General features: G+C 46.2%; 1 protein-coding gene across 3 annotated transcripts in view; it reads left to right on the top strand.

The window, feature by feature from the left end:
- HUNK (hormonally up-regulated Neu-associated kinase) overlaps positions 1 to 23577 on the top strand; it is a 41135-nt gene that overhangs the window by 7611 nt on the left and 9947 nt on the right. For 2 of the 3 annotated variants that reach the window (XM_021550103.3, XM_021550104.3), the window contains exons 2-6: positions 5741 to 6033; positions 13274 to 13329; positions 17147 to 17282; positions 17509 to 17636; positions 20873 to 21008. In XM_021550103.3, the coding sequence (XP_021405778.3) occupies positions 5741 to 6033; positions 13274 to 13329; positions 17147 to 17282; positions 17509 to 17636; positions 20873 to 21008 (749 nt within the window). Of the gene's footprint in view, positions 1 to 426; positions 526 to 5740; positions 6034 to 13273; positions 13330 to 17146; positions 17283 to 17508; positions 17637 to 20872; positions 21009 to 23577 lie in introns of those variants that run through there. The other variant, XM_085566729.1, reaches the window with a different exon arrangement.

The raw sequence follows: 23577 nt of genomic DNA, 5'->3' as shown, positions 1-23577 counted from the left end.
TGACAAGGATCTGTAAGGATTCCTGTTGGAACCTCTTAGTGCACCCTCGTGTATGTCTGTGCCTGGCTTTCTGCCACCACTACTTTTCATCAGTCTCTGCATAATCTCTCCTGACTTGTGCAGATATCTTGAGAGGCCAGGGAGATAAAAATGTGCTGCTCTCCCTCACAGCTGCCCCATTAATTAGCTGACCAAGAGAGCACTGAAAGGTTGCTGGAAGTGATTTCTTTCTGCCAAAGGCCAGACAGATCCCCACCATGACCCCCTCAAGATAAGCCATAAACCAAGTTCCTTCCCAGGGATGGGGCTGTTCTGTGTTCCTGCTCCCCAGGCAGCCTCTGGAATCTGTGCCTGGTACAAATGCTGCTGCTTTGGACATGTAGAACCAAGGAAAAATGTATTTTATGGGGGTTTCTTTTCAGAGTGGCTGGGTAGAGGCACTGTGTCACCCCACTTGCCTCCAAACCATCTCCTGCTGGTCCCTGAGCTGTGAAAGTCTGGCTGTTCCAAGTGCCAGGGATGCTGGTAAGTGAGGATACGTCTGTCTGTCTGTCCCTATTGGAACAGAAGATGAGAGGGAAAGGGCAGCTGGCTCTGTGGAAACAGCGGAGCAGAGGTCCAGGGAAGGATAATCAGAGTTGCCTGTGGAACATGGCACAAAGCTCCCCATAAATATGATGTGAGGTAACAGACATGTTGAGGAGGAATAGCCTTGAGTTTGCCTAATTTACCTTTTGGGATGTTAATTTAAATTTTATTAAAGAGCTTTCTCTTATCAGAAATCTCTCCCCCATGTAGGTGCTTGTGGGAAATCATCGAGACAGTGCTTAGCAGTCTCTTAATGAAATGTTTTGAGCTTCAATCAGTTACTACAGCAAACAGTTCCTGGACCTCAAGACTGTTCTGAAGCTTCTCAGAACTCTTTCCAAAACTTCAGCATAATTTTTTAATTACTGGATACACCAGAACTGGATAGAGCAATCTAATAATAGTCCCCAGTGCCTTGGACAGGTGTAATTAACACCTTTTTTTTTTCTTTTTTCCTTACCAAATACATCCTGCTTATGCTTTTGGGGATTAAGTTTAAGTTGGCTGTGACACCAAGAGGTCTTAGGTTCATTTGCTTATCCAAAGTCCTCCTGAATCCCTTTCTAGCCTGCTGGGTGCTGTCGTGTTTGGGCTGTAGGGAGTTGGTGGGATGTTGTTTTTATCCCCTGGCAATCAGATTCTTTCCCTTCAGGCCAGCAGGAATCCAGAGTACATGAGGAAATATACTCGGAGCTACTCTCTTGTCTGGAGGAGTTTATGTGTCTCCAGAGGCTGATTTGAAGCTTTCCTGGCTGGGTCTGGCCTGCCAGCAGAGCCAGTGGCCTTCTGCCTGCTGAGACATTAATCCTGGACTCATCTGCAGCAGCTGGGTTTGTGTATTGCTACACCCCAAACTCTTGGCTTAAAATATCTCAGCAGCAGTGACTCCTCCCTACCTTTTCTGATCGCTGATTTTTACTACAATTAGAGCAAATGCTGAAACACCTTTTCTTTAGTGCTTTCTTTCTTAAGACACTGGAACTTGCTGTATTAAAACCTACATTCCTTTACTGCACTGTAAAATTTGCTAAGCTGTAACAGAGAAAAGAATAAACTCTACCCAGAGAATGAAATTGGCATTTTCTAGTTCTTGGATTTGGTTGTGATGAACAACTTGTTCTGTGTGTGGCTGGGTGATTGCCCAAAATGAGATGCCCTCGAAAGTTTTGATTTTGGGACTGCACTGACAATTGTGCAGGCTTCATGGTTAGGTCTGTTAAATATGATTTGAATTGGCCACCCAAAATCACCAGCTGGTTTTGAAAAGGGAGCTCAGATTTTTGTGGGGAGAACAGTGGTAAATACAAAGCAAGCTGCAAGTAAAGCCAGACAGCTATGGCTGGAAGTAAGAGAGGAAAGAAACTGAATTTATTGCTGCCTAGGGCACAGCAAAAAGAAAAAAGATGGAGATGGGCTTGCAGCACTGATGGCTGCAAATATCTCCATGGTCTGGCTCTTTGTCTCATTCTCCTGACTGAGGTTAAACCGGACAGTAAGGGTTTGTGATTTGGGTGCAGAAGTCCAAGTCTCAGGCCTTTCTTTGCTTGTGGCCCAAGCTGCAGCTCTGAACTGCATTGGCATGGGCAGGATGCTCCAGGATGGTGCTGGGAGTCAGTGCTGCTTCCTGGCCTGGCACCATGTCAGGCAGGTCTGCCAGAAGGAGACTCTGGAGAAAAAGAAAAAAGAGGAAAAAAGATTTAAAAGGCAGGGGGTTGTGGTTGTCCCTCCAACAGTGAAGTAGTCCCTCCAATAGTTGAGGTTGCTTCTCTTGTGCTCTGTTGGTCTCCTGGCCAAATCCCACAGTTCTTGATGGATTTTTTTTCAAACCAGTTTCCTCTCAATTCAGCCGAGCTCCCTTTGGCAGCAGCCAGCAGGAGCTGCCTCCCTCTTAGAATTTGCAGGAGGAAACAATCCAAGCGGCTGGCTAACTGAGGAAAGCTCTTTAAAAGTCCTCAAAATGTCACACCCTGATTTTGCAAGGCCATCCCCTGTTCTCTGCAGAGCTAAACACATTATAACATTATTTGCTGAGCTGGGGCCACGGCAGTGAAAGTGTTCCTGCAGTTGGTTTTGCAGGCATCTGATCTGGGCATTGTTCAGGACCTGGAAGACTGAGGGAGGCAGCTCTGCTGCAGAGCATCCAGGCTGTGAGCCAAACTGGCCTCTGGGCAAGCAAATCCCTCCAGGAGCACAGCTTCCTGAGCTGGGGCTTTCCCAAGTGTTGCTGTCAGAGGGATGAGGATGACTTGGGCCTCTGCTCGCTGAGCACCTGGAGGTTCCTCCTGCCCCAAGCAGCAGGTGGATGGCAGGTCTGGGAAGCTGCCCAACAGGAGTTGGTGCCTCCTCTGCATGGCCACGGGGATGGGGGCATTCCCAGGATGAGTGTGACCCCCTTCCCTGCCTCGTGGCAATCCCAAACTACTGACAAAGTATGCAAAATGTGCATTCTCTGGTGGCAGCAGCTCTGGCTTCCAGATTTCTACAGGCAACGTTTGGTCCTTCAAGCTGTTTCTCCTCAGGTTTATTTTTTTCCCCTGGGGTCCTTGCTGTGACTGTTTCTGTGCAGTTTGGTGCCAGTCAGCTTCAGCCTCCCCCGCTTTGCTCTCGCTGAGATTCTCAAGCCCTCCCCGAGCAGGAGCTGGCAGCGTCCCCGTGCCCGTGCGTGGGGGGCATGTGCCGGTGTTTGGGTGAGGACACGTGCCCATCCCTGCCGGAGTTTCAGCCCCTCTGTCCTGCATCCTCTCCTCCAAGGGGGAGAGAGGTGCTGGCCCTGCCCTCACCCGCATTCCAGTGTGCCTTAGCCCAGCCTGGAGGATTTTTGGAGAGAAACAGCAATTGCTCATATGATGTGTCACACCAGAACCTTCAGGAAAGTATTTCATTCCAACAGTGTGATTCTAGGACTCAGGAACCAAAAATATGGGCTATTACTCATCTTTGTATCTCATAACAAAGAATAACCCAAACCATTTATCTATTTACATAGCAGAGGTTTAGCCAAAAGCAGAATGTCAAGAGGCACTGTTGCTACATATTGAGAGTAATTACTTGCTTTATCTTTTTTTTTTAATTTTTTTTATTTCTGTGCCAGTGTTGGCCAGGAACTCGAGTCAGGAGATAGGCATGATGCAGAAACAAAGAGCCTCTCCTTGAAGCTTGGGAGAGCAGAGCTGAGTAACTGGCATGTCTTGAGTAGGTTGTGAAAGCTCCAATGTGTTTGTTTGATGATTACCCAACATCTACAGTATTTTCTCTACCGAATGCTTTTTCCCTTCTGCATGAATGAAATATCCAGGTGCATGCACACACATCTACCTTGCACAGGAGGCTCTGTGTGTTAAGTGTGTCTGGGCACATTCAGTCCTCGATTGCCTTGCTCTACCTCTGGATGAACTCAAAATCAGGGGTATTTAACTAATTCAGCCCCGGGGTAACTCTGTGCAAAGTTTGATCCCTGGAACAGGGTACTGCTGGAACAAATCTGCTGTTTGCACCTCCGTCAGCTGTGCAGGGGGATCTCTTGGGCCTGAGGGAAAGAGTCTGGAAGGGGGAAAGGTCATTCAGGGCTGAGGGGAATCCCAATGCTGCCTTGCTTGTGTGCTGGGATTGGTGGGGTGCCTGACAAGGTACCTGTCAAAATTAGGGGAAAAGTTTGTCCTTAAGGCATAGAAAGCTAATTCCTGGTGATGGTGGAAGAGTCCTCCAGTAGTCCCATGGTTGGCTCTGTCTTCTGGGTTCAGGGGCTTGATGCACCTCCACAGCTGAGCTCAGGCTGAGCAGCACATGTGGACATGTATAATGTGCTTTTTCTGTCAGTGAATTAGGGGTGACTTACCAATATGAATAGGCTGCTGCTCCATACTGTTAGCACTCCATGTTCTGTACCTTGCAGCTGTGATAAATACCAGCCTTTAATTTTTTTTTTAACTTTTGCAGAGATTGCGTTGTGCTGCCAACATACAGCGTGTTATCTCATGTTTCTGTAACTTGTGAATTTGTTTGTCCTCACCAGAGTAACTCCTGTAGTTTGCTGTCTAAATACTCAGTGCAAGCCTCTGTGCTCAGTTCCATCTCATTAGATGAAAGAATGTACTAATTTGAGTCCATTTCCTTGGTGAATCACCTGAGACTTTCAGAAAGGAGTGAAATGAAGCTCTGATTTACCTGTTGTTTTATCTGATGGCTAAATGATGTCTCTTTAATGTGAGTAGTCAGGAGTGTGGGTTATGGTCCTGATGCTGCTCTGAGCTCACCCAGGCAGCTCTGGTGTGTGGTGTTCACCCTCACCTCGTTACCAGTCCATAGCAGGAGTACATTCGGCCAACAGCACACTTAGCAGTATTGGCTCCTGGTTCTTAGCACACACTAGGAAGCCCAAATTCCTGCAGTTTTACTCTTAAATTCCAAGCCATTCATGTCACAGGGGAGGTGCAGATGACCCTGAAACATTTCCAGGGGTGGGACAGCCACATCTCTGAGCATCCTGTGCCAGGGCCTCACCACCCACACAGGCAGGAATTCCTTCCCAATATCCCACCTAACCCTTCCCTCTGGCAGTTTGAAGCCGTTCCCCTTGCCTTTGTCCCAAGCCCCTCTCCAGCTCTCACAGGAGAGAAAAAGCAGAAAAAAGAAGTGTGCTAGGAGAGTGGTACCAAAATGGTTTTGTTTTCCATAGTATGTGTTTATGCAAATCGTGCAAGGCCAGCACTTGACTATAGTTTAAGAAAATTGTAATGAAAGGATATAATCTCCAGTTGTGTATTCAAAGCCAGAAAAAGCTAAAAACAACACTTAAAAGTTGTAAACACCAGCCTGGAGACTTTCTGAGTAAGCAGCTGCAATAAATGCCCAGCCTTAGGCATGTGAAGTGTTTGTGGGTGCTTAGTGGGATTGTCCCCTCTCCTTTGTTCCTGATTTCTTTGCAGTAATTTTGGACTGCTGTTGTGCAAGGAAATAAAGGATGGACCAGTCAGTGGGGATTGAAGAGCAACTCTGCTTTCTCTAACCTTGTAGCTGTGCCTGAAGCGAGGTGTGCCAGCTGAGAGGGACATCCTTTTGACTTCTGTTTTTTTTTAATGGTTGCTTACACAGGGTTAGAGCAACAAGTCATCGCTGGGACAGCTAACAACCCCCTCTCCTGCTGTCTCCTTAGGTGGCAGTAAAAGTAATTGACAAGAAAAGGGCCAAGAAGGACACCTATGTCACCAAGAACCTGCGGCGGGAAGGGCAGATCCAGCAGATGATCCGCCACCCCAATATTGCCCAGCTGCTGGATATCCTGGAAACTGAGAACAGCTACTACCTGGTCATGGAGCTGTGCCCTGGGGGCAACCTGATGCACAAGATCTATGAGAAGAAGAGGCTGGAGGAACACGAAGCCCGCAAATACATCCGGCAGCTCATCCTGGCAGTGGAGCACCTCCACCGGGCAGGAGTGGTGCACAGGTAATCCGGGGGAGCCTCTCTGCTGCTGAAGTTGCTGTCATCTCCTCTGAGGGGTGTTTGTGTGTGCTGTAAGGAGCTTCCCTTGTGAAAACATGCTCCTGAGAGATTTGTGGCTGCTCCTGGTGGTGGTGTTTGGGTGCTCTGACCTTGGCCATGAGGCTATACCTGCAGAAAGCATCAGCAGCTCCAGGTGAGTGCACAGGAGTTGTGCTGACTCCACTGCCAGGAGCTGGACTCCGTAATGCTCATGGATCCCTTCCAGCCCAAAATATTCTGTGGTTCTGTGCCAAAAAAGATGAGGTACAGTCCAAAAACAGGGCCCTTTCACTGCCAGCACTCTCCAGAGCTCTGCACCAACAGGAGCTAATGAATCATGTCACCATTTCTTTGAGAAGGTGCTTGCACAAGCGTCTTGTGTCACTGGTGGAAGCACAGCAGTGTGGGGGGTGAGCTGGTTTGCCCAAAGCTTGGTTCCAGGGGTTCCTGGTTCCAGTTCCAGGGCTGGCACAAAGCCAGTGGGACCACTGAAATCCCTGGCTCCTGCTGCCCTTGTTCTTTGCATTTGTTGCATCACCTCAGCATGGGATGGAGAGAGCCAGGGCTGCTGCAGTGCAGCACCACCTCCTTTCTTCAAGACTTTCATCCACAGAATCACGGGAATTGCTGGGATATCACAGGATATGACCCCCCCCAGGGATCATCCAGCCCAACTCCTGGCCCTGCACAGGACACCCCAAAAATCCCACCCTGTGCCTGCGAGCATTTTCCAATGTTATGGGCAGAATTAGGTGATGACACATGATCCTGTTTGCTCAGAGTGCCACAGGACTCCTCATTTGGCACCTGCTGTTTGACATCTTGGCTTTGATCATTTCCAGCCTATTAATTTCAAGCGTATTCCAGCCACTCCTTGAGCTCTGTGTATGAGCAGGGTGTGCATCTCCTGGCAGGGGGATGCTGTGGAATTAGGAGTCCACCTGGGCTCCAGGGGGAACAGGACAAGCTCAGGAGGGAGAAGGCTGATGAATAAAGAGTGGCTGAAGCCCCTGAGCATCAGCTGGGAGAGTGCAGGTGGGTATGTCACATGTGACTGCCTGTCCCTGTACCTCTCTCCTCTCTGTGCTCTCTGCTGCCATGGAGATAGGAGGGTGGTGGGCTGGCTGGACCTGTGGAGCCAGCATCTCTCCTCTCCTGTTCCTAGGTGTATTTATAGGGAGCTGTGCTAAGAAGAAGGCCCTGCTTTCTAAATTTGGGCCAGCTGGTGTTAAGTCTGGACTCCCACACAGTTCCCATATGATGCTGAGCAAGTTGTGTGGGCCCCATCCATCCTTTTGGGCTCTGTGGGCACACTGCAGGAGCCAGACATCTGAATGCTTTTCAGGATCTGGCTCTGCAGCTCCTTGGCTCCACTGGCTGTGCAGGAGGTGGGGAGCTGCCCACAGCCATCCCTTCCAGCTGTGCCCAGCTGTGTGCTGAGCTGCCCACTACTGTGCAGCGTGGGTGCAGCTGCCTCCCTGGAGCTCCACATGCTCTGAAAGCTGCTTTTTGCTTGTCTTGGGTCTATGTGTGTTCCCTGTGATCCATCAGGGATAACTGCCATGTGCACAGGCCACCTCTGGTCTCACTTCGAGCTGTATTTCAGGTACTGTAACATAAATATTTGAGCAGCCACCAGGTTCTCAGTCAGCCTCAAAACTGCTGGTCTCTTTAAATCATTAAGCTCACAGTTTGAGGCAGGTACAAGGAAGAAGTTTGCTTACTGCTTTCAGGGATCAGTTGATACCCAGTATTTAGAGAGAGAGAGAGACATAAAGGAAATAAATCAAGTTTCTGAGATGGGCAGAGGAAAACAAGGCAGGATCAGATGAACATGTCAAGCTTTTAAGAGCAGGACTGGGTCAGCAGCAGCAATTCCTCTCCCTGAAAAATTCACCTTCTGCACAGAGGCCAAGGCATTTACAGGGGGCTGGAAGGCTTAGCTTTGATCCCATTCTTCTTCAGAAAGGACTCAAACCCACATTTTATACAAAAATAGCTTGTTCCCTAAGCACAACTTGGAATCAACAGGCTGTGGTGGTGAGAAGGAGGCAAGGCTTTGGGCCAGGAAGAGCCTGAGTTCCAGTGTGGATGCTGAGTTCCAGTGTGGATGCTGAGTTCCTGCGTGGATCCTGAGTTCCCCTGTGGATGCTGCAGGTTTGGCTCTCCCCCCTCCCCTCTCTGGTGCCCCTGTGACCTTAACACAGCTGCAGAGGCTGTGGGAGGAGGCAGCAGCAGCCCTGAGAGCAGTGTGACAATGCTGGCCTTCCTCTGGCAGCTGAGCTCAGTCCGTCCAGCCCTGTGGTGTTGAATTAATCCCTGCCCCACAGGCAGCCTCCTCCATCCACCCTGTTTCTCAGATCACTGAGCTGCTTCCTGGGAGGCTTCCACGCAGTGAATGAGCTGGTCTAATTCTGCCCAAACTGATAAAACTTGACAGAATCATATCTGCAAGTATTTTCTCTGGCTTAACCCATTCAATGAGTTGCCTTCTTCTGCAAGGGAAGAGTAGAGAGCAGTGCAGAGATGCAGGAAAAGCCCTGGTGATGTGATCTGGATTTATTCTCCTGCCTCTCTCTCAACAAATGAGGGAGGAAAACTAACAATTACCTCAGGAGTTGTCCTTCAGCATCTCGGGCCTCTGGCTGTGGCAGCTCTAAAAACAGGCTGCTCAATCAGCTACTGAGGGAGGGAAAAAATAGTGCAGGAGTCTGATTCATTCTCTGCCTGGCCGCAGTGGCAGTGTTCTCTTGTTGTTGTTGTTATTTTTACAGCAGGTAAAAATACCAGCACTTCCATGTGCATGGTGATCCGGGGGCGTTGGACTTGGCCACGTGTGGAGCAAACTGCAGCATCCTCAGCCAGAAAAGGGGCTGCTGACTGTTCCTCCAAATACCTCCCGTGGAATGGAGCAGGGCTCTGAAAAGCTTTTTGATGGCATTTTTTACTTTATTGCAAACAAAGAAATCGCAGGTTTTGTCTGTGTTATTTGGGGAGTGGTGTAGATTGCTTAGCCTGCTCCACTTGGGATGAAAAAGCCCAGATGGAATGAAAGTTGCATGGAATTAGCTGATGTTGTTTGATGAGTATTGCTCAGAAAGCTGCATGGCTCACAGTCCAGACTTGGCATGGCAGAGAAGCACTCAGATCACTGCTCTTTGGACAAGAGCAGGACCCAGGATTCAGTGGAGATGCTTTTGTTAAGAGGCACTGTTCTGTGAACAGCCTAAAATTAAAGAACTTCAAGAAACCTCATTTTTATTTAGAGGTGTAAAAATACCCCCAAACTCAATTTTGACTGCGTAGATGTATTTTAAAATTCTAAATATGTCATCTGCTGAGGTGGGTGAAGTCTGCAAGTTCCAGAGTGCAGAAGCTGCTGCATCTTTGGTGCCCAAGGTTCAGAGCTCCTGGGCTGCTCCACTGAGAGCAAAATGCCACTATTCTATTTATAATTTCATGTTATCATTTGGGTTGCTTTTCCTCTATCAGGAGTGCTGGTTGGTTGCTGCTAAAAATACACTTGCAACAAGCTGTGAATCAGGTAGGAATATTTATCTTTTCCTCTGACAGAGGAAAATGGAACCAAATGGCAGGGTCTGGTGAAGCTTTCTCTTGGCAGAAGGTGTTTACACAGGTCCTTGTGCTGTCAAAAAGCAGCATGAGCAATAAGCCCTCTGGGAGCACAAAGACAGCAGGGAAAATGAAGTGAAAGCCTTGGTGCTTGCCACTGCATCCCACAGGAAATTCTCAACAACCCTTTTAAAGTCATTTTAACAAAACTCAGTCCCATTCAATGCAATTACTGTCAGGTTGTGAAAGAAAAGAATTGAATGGTGTATTGGTAGCAAAGATGGCTTGCTGCATTCCCCTTTTTCTGCCCTCCTGGCAGCAGATTCCTGCCTTCCACTGCCATTTGGTGATGATAAGCAGGTAAGGAGTTTGAAAGATATGAAAAACCCTGGAGTTCTGGGCAGAGCTGGGTGATGCCTCACAATCCAGTTTGCTCAGAGTGCCACAGATTCCTCATTTGGTACCTGCTGTTTGTCATGTTGGTTTTGATAACTTCCAGCCTATTAATTTTAAGTGCCAGGAGTCTGGCTGCTGATGCAATATTTATGACAGATCCTGCTCTGCAGAGCAAACTCTCCTCTTGAAGCACGGAGTTGGCTCATTTTCTACTTAATTTCAGATCTCAGAATTACCTTGGGGCATTCTCTCTTGGAGTGCCCTGGTGTAAACAAACTAAACGTCATTTCAGTGAAGACAATGGGCCAGATTCCTCTTTTACAGAGGCAGCCACATGGAATCCAGTGATAGAAGACCTGGGCTCAGTAATATTTTGATATCAAAGCCTTTGAAATGCACACTGCTGCATAAATGTGTTGATGAACCCAAATCTCTGCAACCTCTCCAGCTCTTGCAGAAAGCTTGAAAATGGCCTTGAGGGTTGATGGTTTTAAGGAGTGATGTTCTGTGGTGCTGTTCTGATTAAAAATAAGATTCAGGAGAGAGCAGCCAGCCACTGCTGCTGTGCAGCTGCTTGCTGGTAAAGCCTTCCTTCTCATCCTTCCTCCCCCAGACAAGAAATAAAGTGTGAAATGTAAAACTTCCTTTTTGCAGCCTGCTGAATGCCATGGCATGGAATAAACTGCTATGGGAGCAGCTGATGGGGTCACTTGCTCCAGGGATTCACTTGTGTTCCTCTCTGGAGGCACTTGGCATTCCCAGAGTGGTCCAAAGAGATAAACCAGCCCCATTGACAGCAGGGCAAACTCCCAAAGAAACTCAGCCCACAAAGATGGTGTATTTTCAATCCAGGGAATGCCAGCTGTGTGCTGCCAGCTCACAAACTGAGGAGACATAAATATCTGCTGTGGGGATGCAGCCTGGCCTTCTTTGCCTTCATTATTCCTAGATTTGACTAACTTGTCCCATAGTTAGACACTCCCAGCATCAGGGAACTGATCCCTTAGGCAGAGGTGGCACTTCTTGTTCTGTTGCATTTAATGCCTGAGACTTTATAGTTAGTTAGTTAGTTAGTTTGTTTGTTTGTTTGAGGAGCTGTGACAGTGAAGGAACCAGATCAGATTTACTTCAGGGAGGGAAACTGAAAGTGTCCAGACTCCCTGCTCTGCTGCAGTGAAAAAATAAACACCTTTGCCCCCAAAAGTGTTTGGAGGCCTGCATTTCTTGCAGTGTGAGATAAAAGGTTTGGAACATGAAAGGCAAGTAAGACACTCTGTGAAAGTTGGTGAAAGGTCTGGAGCACAAGCCTTAGGAGCAGCTCAGATGAGCCTCTTTTTGTAAAAGACAATTAAAGTTTGCATTGGGCAGAACTGACTAAATAAAGCATTTAGGATGTTCAGGGAGATGGGTCCTGAAGCAGGAGTGCAACCACCACAAAGGAAAATGTGGGAAAGCTCCTGTCGTCCTGGCTCCTGGTATTGCTTCAGAAATCGGAGCTTTCCTGTTGGGGTGGACAGAAACTGTGGTGCAGATGGACCATCAGATCAGTTACCACTCACTGGCAGATCTGCTGAGAACAGACAGATGGGTAAACAGCTTTAACCAGGTCTGACTGCACTCTGTGCTGAGGCAATATTTACATTTCTATCTTTTTCCTCTGATGGCTTTAAAACGCCCTCTAATATTTACCTTTTGTTTCTTTACCTTGAATCCTTTAAAATACCTTTTCTGGTGTTCTCGTTAGCCCCCCTGTCACTCATTTGTTCTCCTGATTGCCCTGATGTCTTTTCTCCTTAACTTACAGCTTGCATTTTTTCCCTTTTCTTGTCTTGAAAATCTTGCTTCTTCTCCGCTAATATTTCATATACTCAGAGCTTCCAAATGCTCTTTCTCTTTGCTTTGAGGTGCTGTACTGAGCATTGCAGTGCTTCTGTTGATATCAGTATCATTTGAGATTTTAGAGGTGGGGGAGCTTTGTTTTGTACTTTATTGTCTTTCCCAGACTGTTTTTTTTTTTTTAAGTCTCTCCCGTTTAGTTCCCAGCCCTGATATTTTAGGTGGGGTTCTCTCCTCAAAGGGGCAGAATCCCCCCTTCGCCTTCTTCACCTTCTGCTTTTAATGCAGAAAATCCCTCCTGTGTAGGTCCTTGTGGTCCCTCTGAAGAAGTGAGGGTCATCCTACCTACTCTTCTGCCTCTGTTTGTTTGAAACACAGCATGGGCATTAAAGGAAACAAAATGGAACATTTTGGAAAATACTCTGAGTCTTTCCTTCACAGGAGATCCCTCCTTGTGGAAGTGCTTGGCTTGCTTTGGTTGGGTTCCTTGTCTTGTTTTATTAAGCCTGATATCTCTATCTGTGATGGAGGTGTTTTTCTTCACTGCCTTTGCCTCACAAAGGCAAAACACCATGGATGTCACTGACTTCCCATAATTAGAGCTGATGGCTTTATTATCCAGATTTTTCCTTTCTCTTTTTTTCTGCTGGGAGAAGCATCCCTGTGGATATCCCAGCATGCTGATTGTTCCAAATATTTCCTGTCTGGATAGGGGCAAAAAATCTGTGTGTTGAAGACTTAGCCAACTGCTAGAAGTCTGCTACACAATGAGTTGTGTAGCAACCAAATTTATATTTTTCACATTGTATTTAGTGCTCAGGCTGCTCAGATTGGGCTTTTGGGGTGATTTTCTGGGTGGCATTGGACAAACCATTTCCATCCCTCAGCCTTGGATTTTACCTGTGGTGTGTGGGAATAGCTGTGATGATCTCTGCAAGGAGTTTGGGTGCTCACAGTGGGCTGATTCTGTCTCTCCTGTAGACACAGGACATTTGAGTCCTCAGATCTCAGGCTTCTCCTGCAGCTGGGGCCTTGGGCTCTGAGGAGTAAGGAGATACTGACCTCCAGTTCTCAAAACATGCTTAAAATGTTTCCAGTTTGTAAGTTTTCTGTAAACTTCCAGTACTTAAGGAACTAGAAGAGCCTGGTTAATTACAGGATGTACTGACAAGTGCTTGTAATGTCATTTTGTGCCTGAAGAATAGGTGGGAAGCAGAGTGTGAAAGCACTGTTAATTTTGGGCAGGATGCATGGGGCTTTCTGCTTTCACTGTGGAACTGTGTGTGCTGCTTTCATTATACATTTGGTTATATACAAGCCTTGTACATACACTGATGGGAGTCAGGCAAAGCTGCTTCATTATTTTGGAGACTCACTCAAAATATTTTCTTTCTTTCAGAGACTTGAAGATAGAAAATCTGTTGCTAGATGAAGACAACAATATCAAGCTTATTGGTATGTAACCAGTTTGGCAATTCCAGTAATTAAAATTGTTAGTTTTATAAAGAGAGTTTTTGAGGCTTCATAATCCTCCATGTGACAACTGCTAATGTTGCTACAGAGTAGAGCTGAGAGAGTATAGATAGCAATCAAGCTGTTCCTGACAGCATTTTGTGAAAAAAATTTATCCAAATAATTCAGATTTAACTGCGTATGGGAATAATCCTACATCTTAAACCCACATCTTTCATACTCAAATCGGGAGCTTGGTAAGGAATTTAAGAATTGACACCACAGAAGTGGTTTATTTTATTATCTTGGTCGTTTCTTATTTGCTAGGGGCTGGATTCTGCCCCCGTGAGCATATGCTTCCACTGAAGTCAGTGGGAGTTGCACACATTTTTAGCAGCTGGCAAAATATGGGCCTATATTTATATTTGTTAAATTTGCTTCCAGCACCCAGGACGAAATTGGTTTAGAGGGCTGTTAAAGAATAAAAAAGATCAACGGTGCAGCCTCGATTGTGTTTAGGTATCACTTGTATGTGGTGCTTGATTCATTCAAGCTGTGCAGGCATTTTAGATTAATCATTGGTGGGGATAGTCTCTCACTGCCTTGCATAACTCCCATTAATGTTAATGTGGGCATTGAAAAGAAAATATTCCTTTCATAAAAGAAATGCCAAACATCTGTTTGTGTTCCTTCCCGTGCCTACACTCTTGCCAACAGCAGTGTCTGTGGCTGCAGACTTAAAAACTCAACTGGCTCTCTTAAAAAAGTTTAATGGGCTGGAAAGTGGTGAGAAAACCACTTAGCATTCAAAAATGCAGGTCCAGTGGACACTCACTGTGACATGTACAGTACCTGCATCTCCAAGCAGACAGGGGGAGGATGACCAATGGAGTCTGAAATACCCAGGTGTAACGTTGGGAATTCAGTTTTGGAAATGCCACTCTGACTTCCAGGGATTGCTCCGTAGAAGTCAACTTTCTGGGAAAATAACAGCCGAGAGAACTCTGTTTTACCTCAGCTAAAGGTCAGGAGGACACTGACAAGTGGCCATGAATCATTCACCAGGGCTGATGTATACCACCCATCATCCTGATTTAGCAGATAAGCCAGACCAGATGGTTTGCACTACATCTGATGGGTTTAAAGAACTCACATCACTTCCCTGTTACTGGGTGTCTGCTGAGAGCTTGACATCTGAACCAAGCCCTTCCCAGATGATACATACACAGTTAAAACTCACGTGCCAAAAAAAATTACTCCAGGCCTGTTCCTGCAGTTTGCTTTGGCTGCATGGAAGGGTCTCCTCGCAGTGGGTGGTGAGGGAAGGATAGAAAAAAGAGAAGTTTGGTCTTCCACAGCCTCAATAAATTGTCCTCAGCTCTACAGCCTGATGTTCAGGCAAAACAGATAGCAGTGTATGCTAAAACAAAGCAATTAAATCCCACCACCCAGCTGGGGGTGTTGCAGCAAAAGAAAGGCTGCAATATTTCGTGTAGCCTGCCTTACTAGAAATGTGTGTCATTACATAGTCCTTCCCAGGAAGGTTCTTCAGGAGTGAAGAACATGTTTGGAGGGATTAAAGTGCTGCTTTCCATGACTGGGAGGAAAGATTTGAGCTACAAAACCATCTCATGTTACCTGCTGTGGGGCAAGAGCTTGGTCTTTGTGATTTGTACAGCAGCAAACACAGGAGTAGCTGATAAAAATCAAAATGTTGTTCTTCTAATAGCTGTGCAAGGAAGAACAAAAGGTGAAATGAAGATTGAAGACAGGATATTGAAGTCACTGCTTGTTCTTGCATTTCAGTGAGACCTGGATGCCTTGAGCCCTCAGCTGCTCCAAGGGCACCTTGGATTCGTTCCTCCTTTTGGCTACCTCACAGGGTGGTTTAGAACCTGCTCTTAGATATTCTTGGAAGAATTCCCCGGGAGAGGACTTACTCTTATCAGTCTGTTAATCAGATTGAAGAACATCAGGATTGGAACTATTGGAAGGAACTCACTCCCTGTTATCTCCCAGCCCACGTGGTCGGTGCCACAGACCACGCAGAGTTCTTGGTGTCCTGCTGGGACACCCAGCTCTGCTGAGTTCTGTGGAGCTCTGCTGGTCCAGGAGCTTGTGTTCCACAGTTCTTCCCCTGTTCTGACTGGCAGAGCTCCAGGGATGGCCCTGCATCCACAGCTTGGTGTGGATTCCCTGGAGGCATTGAGGGGGAGCAGAGCAATGCATGGCACAAGCAGTGGGGGTGATGGAGCTCCCATGTGGAAATACTTACTTTGGGAAAACCAAGTGTGGCCTTAGATGGGAATTCTGTCATTTGCTAGGCTTCTTGGAAGGCAGAGACGGGCAGTGGCAGTGAGGTTATCAGTGCTGTTCTCATCGAGATCAGCAGTGTATCCTTAATAAAAATAATGAAAATCACACTGTGATCACCGTGTGCTGACACAGTGTTAGTAGCAACATCCTCATTTCCATGGCTATGAAACCCCTGTCCCCAGCATGCTCCTATTTGCACACATTCTCCGTTTCACCAGGGATAAAAAAGGCATAGCAGCTGTAATGAATGAGCTGAAGAAAGTGAATAAGGGGTTGGCAATTGAAGCAAATAAGAGAATGAAGACCTCTTTATAGAGTACCCTTCATTGATACTGATGAAGGGCTGCTGATTGACACCATGACAGAATACAGCCCCTGTATCCTGTGATTGTAAAACATTACAGTGCACTCAAGTAATTTAGAGCTGGCATGACACAGCAGGGTAAGGACCAGGAACAATACTGTGTGGAGATGCTATTTCTAGGAGTTTTATAAAGTATTTTACAGCTGACAGAACTCATCTCAGGCCACAGGTAATGAACACGTTAATTAAGGTAATGGATCCTCCACTCCTCCACAGTATTTGTAGAAGCCTCAGGGATGATTAAGCAGTGCCCAGAGATAATTGTTTTCCATCAGAGGCAAGAAACAATCTTGATTCTCCCTTCAGTTTTGGCTCTCCAGGAAAACCCCTCTTTTGCTGTGAGAGATGTGACTCCTGTCCCCCTGTGCCTGCCTGGCCCTCAGAGATGCAGCCAGTCAAGTGCAAAGCACTGTTGCCACCATTTAGGCACTTCCAGTCACTATGATAATTACATTTTTTTTTGGTAGGAGTTTTTGTATCTTCACCTGGTTTAGTGAGGGAATGAGGCTTATGTGTCTGTCCTGTCAGGGTACTTCTAATACCTTGAGGAACTCCTCAGATTTCAGCCAAATTTGATTTTCAGCAGGGTGAAAGCTAAGGGACAGGCCAGCACTACAAGTCCAGTGCAAATAAGTGTAAGGGAAGAAAAAGAGCCACAAACTGATGCCTGAGAGAGGATATTGAGGAACTAATCCAATGTCAATATTCTTAACAGTTACGGTTTTCAGAGATTCACAGAATATTCTGAGTTGGAGAGGGCCCACAAGGACCCACAAGTCCAACTCTTAATAAATGGGATTTGTTGTTCCCTAAACCCATCCTGAGGTGGCTCTGGGCCTGGGACAAGCTCCGAGCTGGTTGTTGCCATCCAGCTGCCAGTGAAATGGAGATGCTCTATGTATGAAATGGAAAATTGGGCATATTCTAAGGCACTTCTTATTGTTTGGGGGAGCCTTTGGTTATTTAGCACTTCGTAGAAGCAAATTACATCAAATTTTTGCATGTGGGTGCATTTTTTTTTCCTCCTCAGGGAGTTCATTGCTTAGCTTTTGGGGAAAAAAAAGTTATTTCTTTTAAACTTGTGTTCTAGCACAGTTTGACTGTGTCTCTCTTTCATAACTGTGTCTCCGCTTTTCACAGACTTTGGATTGAGCAACTGTGCAGGAATTTTGGGTTATTCTGATCCCTTCAGCACCCAGTGTGGGAGCCCAGCATATGCAGCCCCTGAACTTCTGGCAAGGAAGAAATACGGGCCCAAAATAGACGTTTGGTCCATGTGAGTTACTTCTCGAGTTTATAATTGTTACTGCAAAGAGCAGGGACATCTCCAGCTGGATCAGGTGCCTCAGGGCCCCATTCAGCCTGACCTGAAATGGTCTCAGATGGGGCATCAACCCTGTAATGACTGCCAGACATTAAAGATGAACTGCAGTCTCCAAAATCTAATTTTTTTCCCTTGTTCCAAATCATATTGGTTTCTTTTCATGCTTGTTTCCTTTCAGTGGGGTGAACATGTATGCCATGCTGACTGGAACATTACCCTTCACTGTGGAGCCATTCAGCCTGAGAGCCTTGTACCAAAAGATGGTGGACAAAGAGATGAACCCCTTTCCCACCCAGCTCTCCTCAGGTAACCCAGGGGGGTGGAGCCAGCGGGTCAGAGTTGTTCTGTGGGATTTTGGATCCTGAGTCATGCTGCTAATTGTGCTAATTGGGAAAAACTCCTTTTTTTCATTTTGTCCTGTTCAAGACCTGCAGGAGTTGATGTAGCAGAATTATTCCTTCTGCTTTGACTTCTGGAGGAGCACCAAGTTGTGCTGAATATGAGAGAAGGAGCAAGGCTGTGAAATTCTGTGGGGCGGCTTTTGCAGAGCAGTTGGTCAGTTTTGCACATCCAGAAGTTTCTAGCATAGGGCAAGGATGGATGAACAGATTATTTTGGAATAACAGATTCCTGGGCTTTATCATGACTGGGGTTGAGTGACAAACTGCCTCAAATGACCTCACATTTATTATGGAATAATGACATGCACTCAAGAAAGTTATTTTGGGACAGCCACCTGAGATAACCTCTGTGTGTTCACAAAATGCAAAATAGTTGGTGTATTAGTATTAGAAATACTAATTCCTGCTTCAGAGGCATGTCACTAGGCAACAGAATCACTTTTCAGCTTGCAGCAAGGCCACTGTCAGCATTTGGAACAAGCTCTGTTTGGTAGCTGGTTTTTATATTTTTATGCCAAATTTGTTGTCCATGGAGAGCTTCTGTCTCCTTCCCTGGCAGTCTGTTTGCAAAGGGCTTTGGATAAAATTAAAAGATCCCAAATACAAAAAGGGAATGGAGACTGTTGTTAGAGGGTTTAAAAGGAAACCCTTGGGAGCTGAGTCATGAGGTGAATTCTCCAAACACAGATCTAGGGTTCCACCTTCCACCCTGTACAAGGCCAGACCCTGAGTAGCCAAAAAGATAACATTGCTTTATAACAGGCTTGGTTTTGCTGTTTCATCCATCCCACCATTTAACAGTGGAGATCAGATTTTCTCCATTTTCAGCATCTGTAGCTCACTTGACACTGTGGAAGGCAGGATTTTGTTTATCCTGTGAGAGCTCCACCAGCCTGAACTTGCAGAAGTGATGGCAAATTAATGGGCTAGATTTAAAGATGTTAACCTTTGCCCAAAAGGTACCCATCAGTCCCTGACCCCAGCCAAGGGCCTTGTGAGCTCAAAGACATGGCATAGTGTGATTTAAGGTGACATTTGTTCCTGCCACCTTAGGCTTTGGGTCACTGGGCAGAAACTCTCTCCTCTGGGAATTGTAGTGCTTGTTAACTTCTTTGGTTTATGGACCTTTTATTGTAGTTGAGTCTTAATTTCCGTAAATTCATCTATAAAGTAGAGAATTTTCACAGGAGTCTGTTTTACATGCCCAGTACCTTGTCTTTCAATATTTAATTTCCTGCTTACTGAACACACAGCCCCCTTATGCAGTCTTATCACTGAGCAGGAAGACACTTCCATTTGTGTGACCCACAATGCTGGGTGACCATGAGCACCCAGAACAACCTGTGTAGCAAAGCAGGGACATTTTGGAGTTGATATTTGATTTTCCCACTTGGGAACCTGTTTCTCATTAAGCCTCTTGAACAACACCTCTCTGGTTATTGATTTTGGCTGAGCAGAGGTCAGGTGCTCAGGCAGTTGGTGTTCACCTTGCATATTCCTTTTCCCTCCTGTTTTTTCCCTGGGGAAATAATTTTGCTGTCCCCAGCTGTGTGGCTTAGCTGGAAAAGCTCCTTGTGCCATCCCAAGGTGCTCCTGCTCCTCTCTGTTACCAGGTCTGGTAGCTCCCAGGAGGGAATCTTCACCCCACAATTAGTTTTTCCCAGCCTGAATCTGTTGATCTGTGGCACTTCACAAGCTTTATTTAATCAGCTTGCCTTTTGGCAAGGGTGGGGATGGAGAAGTAGGATTTTTTTTAAGGAGACTTTGGGTGATTTGGAGACCAAGCATGGTGGTGATGAAGGATGGAGTGGGGGTTTGGGGAGAGTGGATTTTTGTGGCTTGGAGCCAATGGGATGTGTGAGGTTTCCAACAGAGACACTGGAGCGAGAGGGGATTAATGGGAGAACAAGGGTTTATTGTTTGCTGGGATGGGGTTGGAGAAAGGGCACACCAGGCACACAGCAGCTTCCAGCAAGTTTGGGAACTCTGATGTAGGTTCTTCCTGCTGCTCCTGACACATGGCTGCTGTAGGATAATAATAAAAATGCTGGAGAGTATTTAAGTAAAGCATCTTGCTTAAATCGGTGGTTTGTGAAGAGAGAGACTAGAAAAAACCCAGCTGATGCCTGACTGAACTGGCAAACACAGAGTAAGGAGCCTCTCTTGCACATCTAAGCTTCTACACACAGAGTTTCTCCAGCTGAAACCTGATTTTTACAGGATATTGTACATTGAGTTTGCTCAGGTTGGTGGGAGTTGGCACCTGGTGGGTCTAACCCTGATTTATTTAGGGAGAAACCCTCCCTTCCTCATCCTCCACCCCACCCACTGTCCCATCACAATGTGGTGCCACCAACATGTGTTTCATTCTCCTTAAATTGCATGTAGGAGCAGTGAAATCTAGTTGAAAGAGTTTATTTTCAGCTCAGGGGGGCACTTCTTGAATGAAATCACTTGATTTCATTGCTCCTAATTGTGTGAGAAGCACATGGCTTTAAAATTGAGCGTTTTTGCAGAAAACTGTGGAGGTGTGGTTGAATGTCATTGAAAGTTGAAGGTTCAGGAGAACAAAGCAAAGCCTGTTAATTCTGCTGCACTCTTTTAATTTGGCTAAAACCTCCTGTAGCTGATTGTAGGTTGGATGGGAGCCAGAGAATTTATTCTTACCATGTCAAAGGGAGCCAAATTTGCTGTGTCTTCCTTCCCAGGTCTGCTTCCCTTCCCTCCCCTCCCCTCACCCCTGGTCCATCTCTTTCTGCTTTGATCCAGTGATTTGTCTCTGAGTTGGCTCCAGCCTCTTGCCCTCATGTGGGAATTAAATGAATTAAATGTTGGCTCACCTGCTCTGAAACTTCAAATGAGCTCTGAGCCAAAAAGTGTTTTTTCTGCTGTCCTTTGTACATAAAATAAATACATAAAATAATATATATAAATCATTGTGACTGCAAATCTTTGTTTTCGTTACTAATCCCTTATCAGTTCTTCCATTTTCTCAAGGCCATTGCAGCGTGCAGTAAGGAAAATGTTCCTTTTTAGTGTGCTCTTGCTCAGGCTGCACACCTGTAGTAACTCACCTCCTGTGCCAGTCCTAGAGCAGATGACAGAGCTGTTTTTTGGGGTTTTCCCTTGATCTCTTCACAGCGGCCATAAACTTCCTGCGCTCTCTCCTGGAGCCAGACCCTGCCAAGAGACCAAACATCCAGCAGGCCCTGGCAAACAGATGGCTCAATGAGAACTACCCTGGAAGAGCACCACCCAATGTCACCTATCCAAACAGGTACAGCAGGGAGGGGAGGAGAAAACCTGCCATTATGTCCCTGGTGTTCCAGTTCCAATCCTAGGAGTTGTGAATCCATCATAAAGGTTATGGAATTGGCCCCATGCTGCTCAAAATTGCCAAGAGCAGTACCTTGAAGTGGAACCTGCAGCTACAGTGCATTGCTTTCAGGGTGGGCTGGGGTGCATATCTTCTGACTGGCAGTTCTTGTGCAGGCTGACCTAGAGCAGAGGCTGGACAGAACTAAAGAATTAAGTAGGGATTTATTAAAAGGATCTCCTCAATGGATCCACCTTGGGCAGCACAAGAGCCCAGCCAGGGCTACACCCACGATGAACCCAAAATGGTCACAAAAATGGATGACTGATGACTGGTCACAGGGTCTCTCACTTTTATAAATTCTGCTCCATTTGCATATTAGAGTTAATTATCCAGTTACAGCTCCAGCCCATGAAGTCCCATCCTGCTTGTTTTTCTCTCTCCAGCCCACGTTGTTTGTGCTCTTGGGCCTAAGATTTGGATCATTTGTCCTTGGGTCCCCAGCTAGAGAAGAAATTGTTTTGTCTCCCTGCTCTGTGCAGAGAGCTCACCCTGCCCTAATATGAAAACCAGACCCACACACTAAAGCAGCACAGAATCTGAAAAATATATAAGCTAAAACCTGAGGCATCATGATCTCCTCTTCATTGGTCAGTAAAAGCCAAGCTGCTTCTCCAGGAGAGCCTCTGCCTGTTTGTGAGGTGCTGTGGATTAAGGGAATATGCAAACCATGGTGAGAAAGATCAGAGTTTAATGTCTTTTGTTGGTATTGGTGTTGAATACCTGCACCTTGCTGAATAGGTGACTAAGAGCAGTCAGAGAATGAATCTCATGGTCAGTCAAAAATCCATCCAGGGGAAAGGAGAGAGGGGAAGGTACTTGTGGTCCAGTTTGGTTATAAATAACCTTGCTGGAGTTGAAACATCTGCAGTGCAGAGTTGCAGTCAGTGGAGAGAAATAAGGGCACTTTTTACATAAGGATTCATCTGACTTCTCTCTGATTCTGCCTTAGGATGGCTTTGTGCCCTGGATATAGGAGTTCCTCTCCAGTGACTGTAAATAAAGCCTCAGGCAGCTCACTTGGAACTACATGTCTGGATTTGATCAGATAAAACCTCCTTCCTGTACCAAAGCCCTCCAGCTATGTCACACACCACCCAGGACCTGCAGGATTCACTGGCTCGAAGGCCAGGCAGCACTGAGGCAAAGACAGTGACCTAAAGCCTAATTGTGGTGCTTAAAACTTGATAGTGCTGCAGAACTTCTGTCCTAACTTGGCTAGAAGGAGAGTCCCTGAGTGAAGAACATAACTTCCCCTCCTTCAGCTGCCAGGAACCAGATGTAGAGGTGTGCAGGTGCCCCGATTCTGCAGCAGACATTTCCCTTCCAGAGGTGGACCTTTGGGGTGCTGCGTCATGGAGAGCCCTGTGGCTGTGCCATTCCTTGACCTGAGGAGATGAGCAGCTCCCAAAAAATGGATGGATGGATGGATGGATGGATGGATGGATGGATGGATGGATGGATGGATGGATGTCAAGCAGCTTGGATGCCTAGGGATATGACTGGATCCATCCTCTGAAATGTGGGCCAGCTGCCTGTAATCCCCAGGATATGAAGGTGGCCCCTGTGATGAATTGTTTCCCAAGAGATGAGACCAGGCAGAGCCATTCTCTTGATATCACTCCAAATTTAGGGGACATGTGAAGCTGTAAAGGATAAAAACTTTTAAAGAGATTCTTTCATATTTTTAAAATAATATTAGTTTTGTTTCATCAGTTGATATCCCAGGCTTGACTTACCTAGACTTTGTCATACTGAAGCTTTATAGGGAGAATAATCTGCAAAGTTTTAAATATTTAAAGATGTGGCTTAGCTCCTTTTGAGCTTGTCTCAGAAGGTACCACTATAGTCAGCTTCCAGGGAATTTCTCCAATTTTTCCTTAGTGTGCAGATATGGATAAAGTGTTGTGAAATAGTGTGTGAAAAACCCACTGCTGAATTTGCAAAGGATTAATTCCTCTCTTAATTGGCACAGAAGGAGTTGTGTGATGTTCTTGCAGTGCCCTTCCACTCCTCTGGGGGTAACACCCATTGTTCCCAGGACAGGAGTGTGGAAGGAAGGGAAAAGCATGAGATAAGGTGGGAGAACAGCAGAAGCTACATTTTCAGGAGAATATTTTCCCAGGCTTTTTATAGGCTTGCTTTTGTTGAAGAAATTCCCTGAAGGCAAGCAAAAATTTCCCATTTTGCTGAGCATTTCAAGTCAAAATTGCTTGAATTTCTTTTGCTGCCCAGATGTCTCAACGTGCAGTGGCCAAAATAAGTTTTGCTTTTGAACTTGTTAAAAAAGACCCAACCCCAAATACTCTTTCATAGGCACAGGGAACAAAGAGAATGAGTTATTTGAGATTTCCCAGACTGTGTTTGACATCTTGTCTGAGTCCTGTCCATCAGAGCCTGGGCAGGAGTGGGAAAAGTGGAGAGGAATCCCTTGGAAGGGGGAATCTTGCAAAATAAGATCCCTCTGATA

The sequence above is a fragment of the Lonchura striata genome, chromosome 1, assembly GCF_050655825.1.
Source record: "Lonchura striata isolate lonStrDom1 chromosome 1, ASM5065582v1, whole genome shotgun sequence".
NCBI lineage: Eukaryota > Metazoa > Chordata > Aves > Passeriformes > Estrildidae > Lonchura > Lonchura striata.
This window is presented reverse-complemented; position numbering and strand designations above follow the sequence as displayed.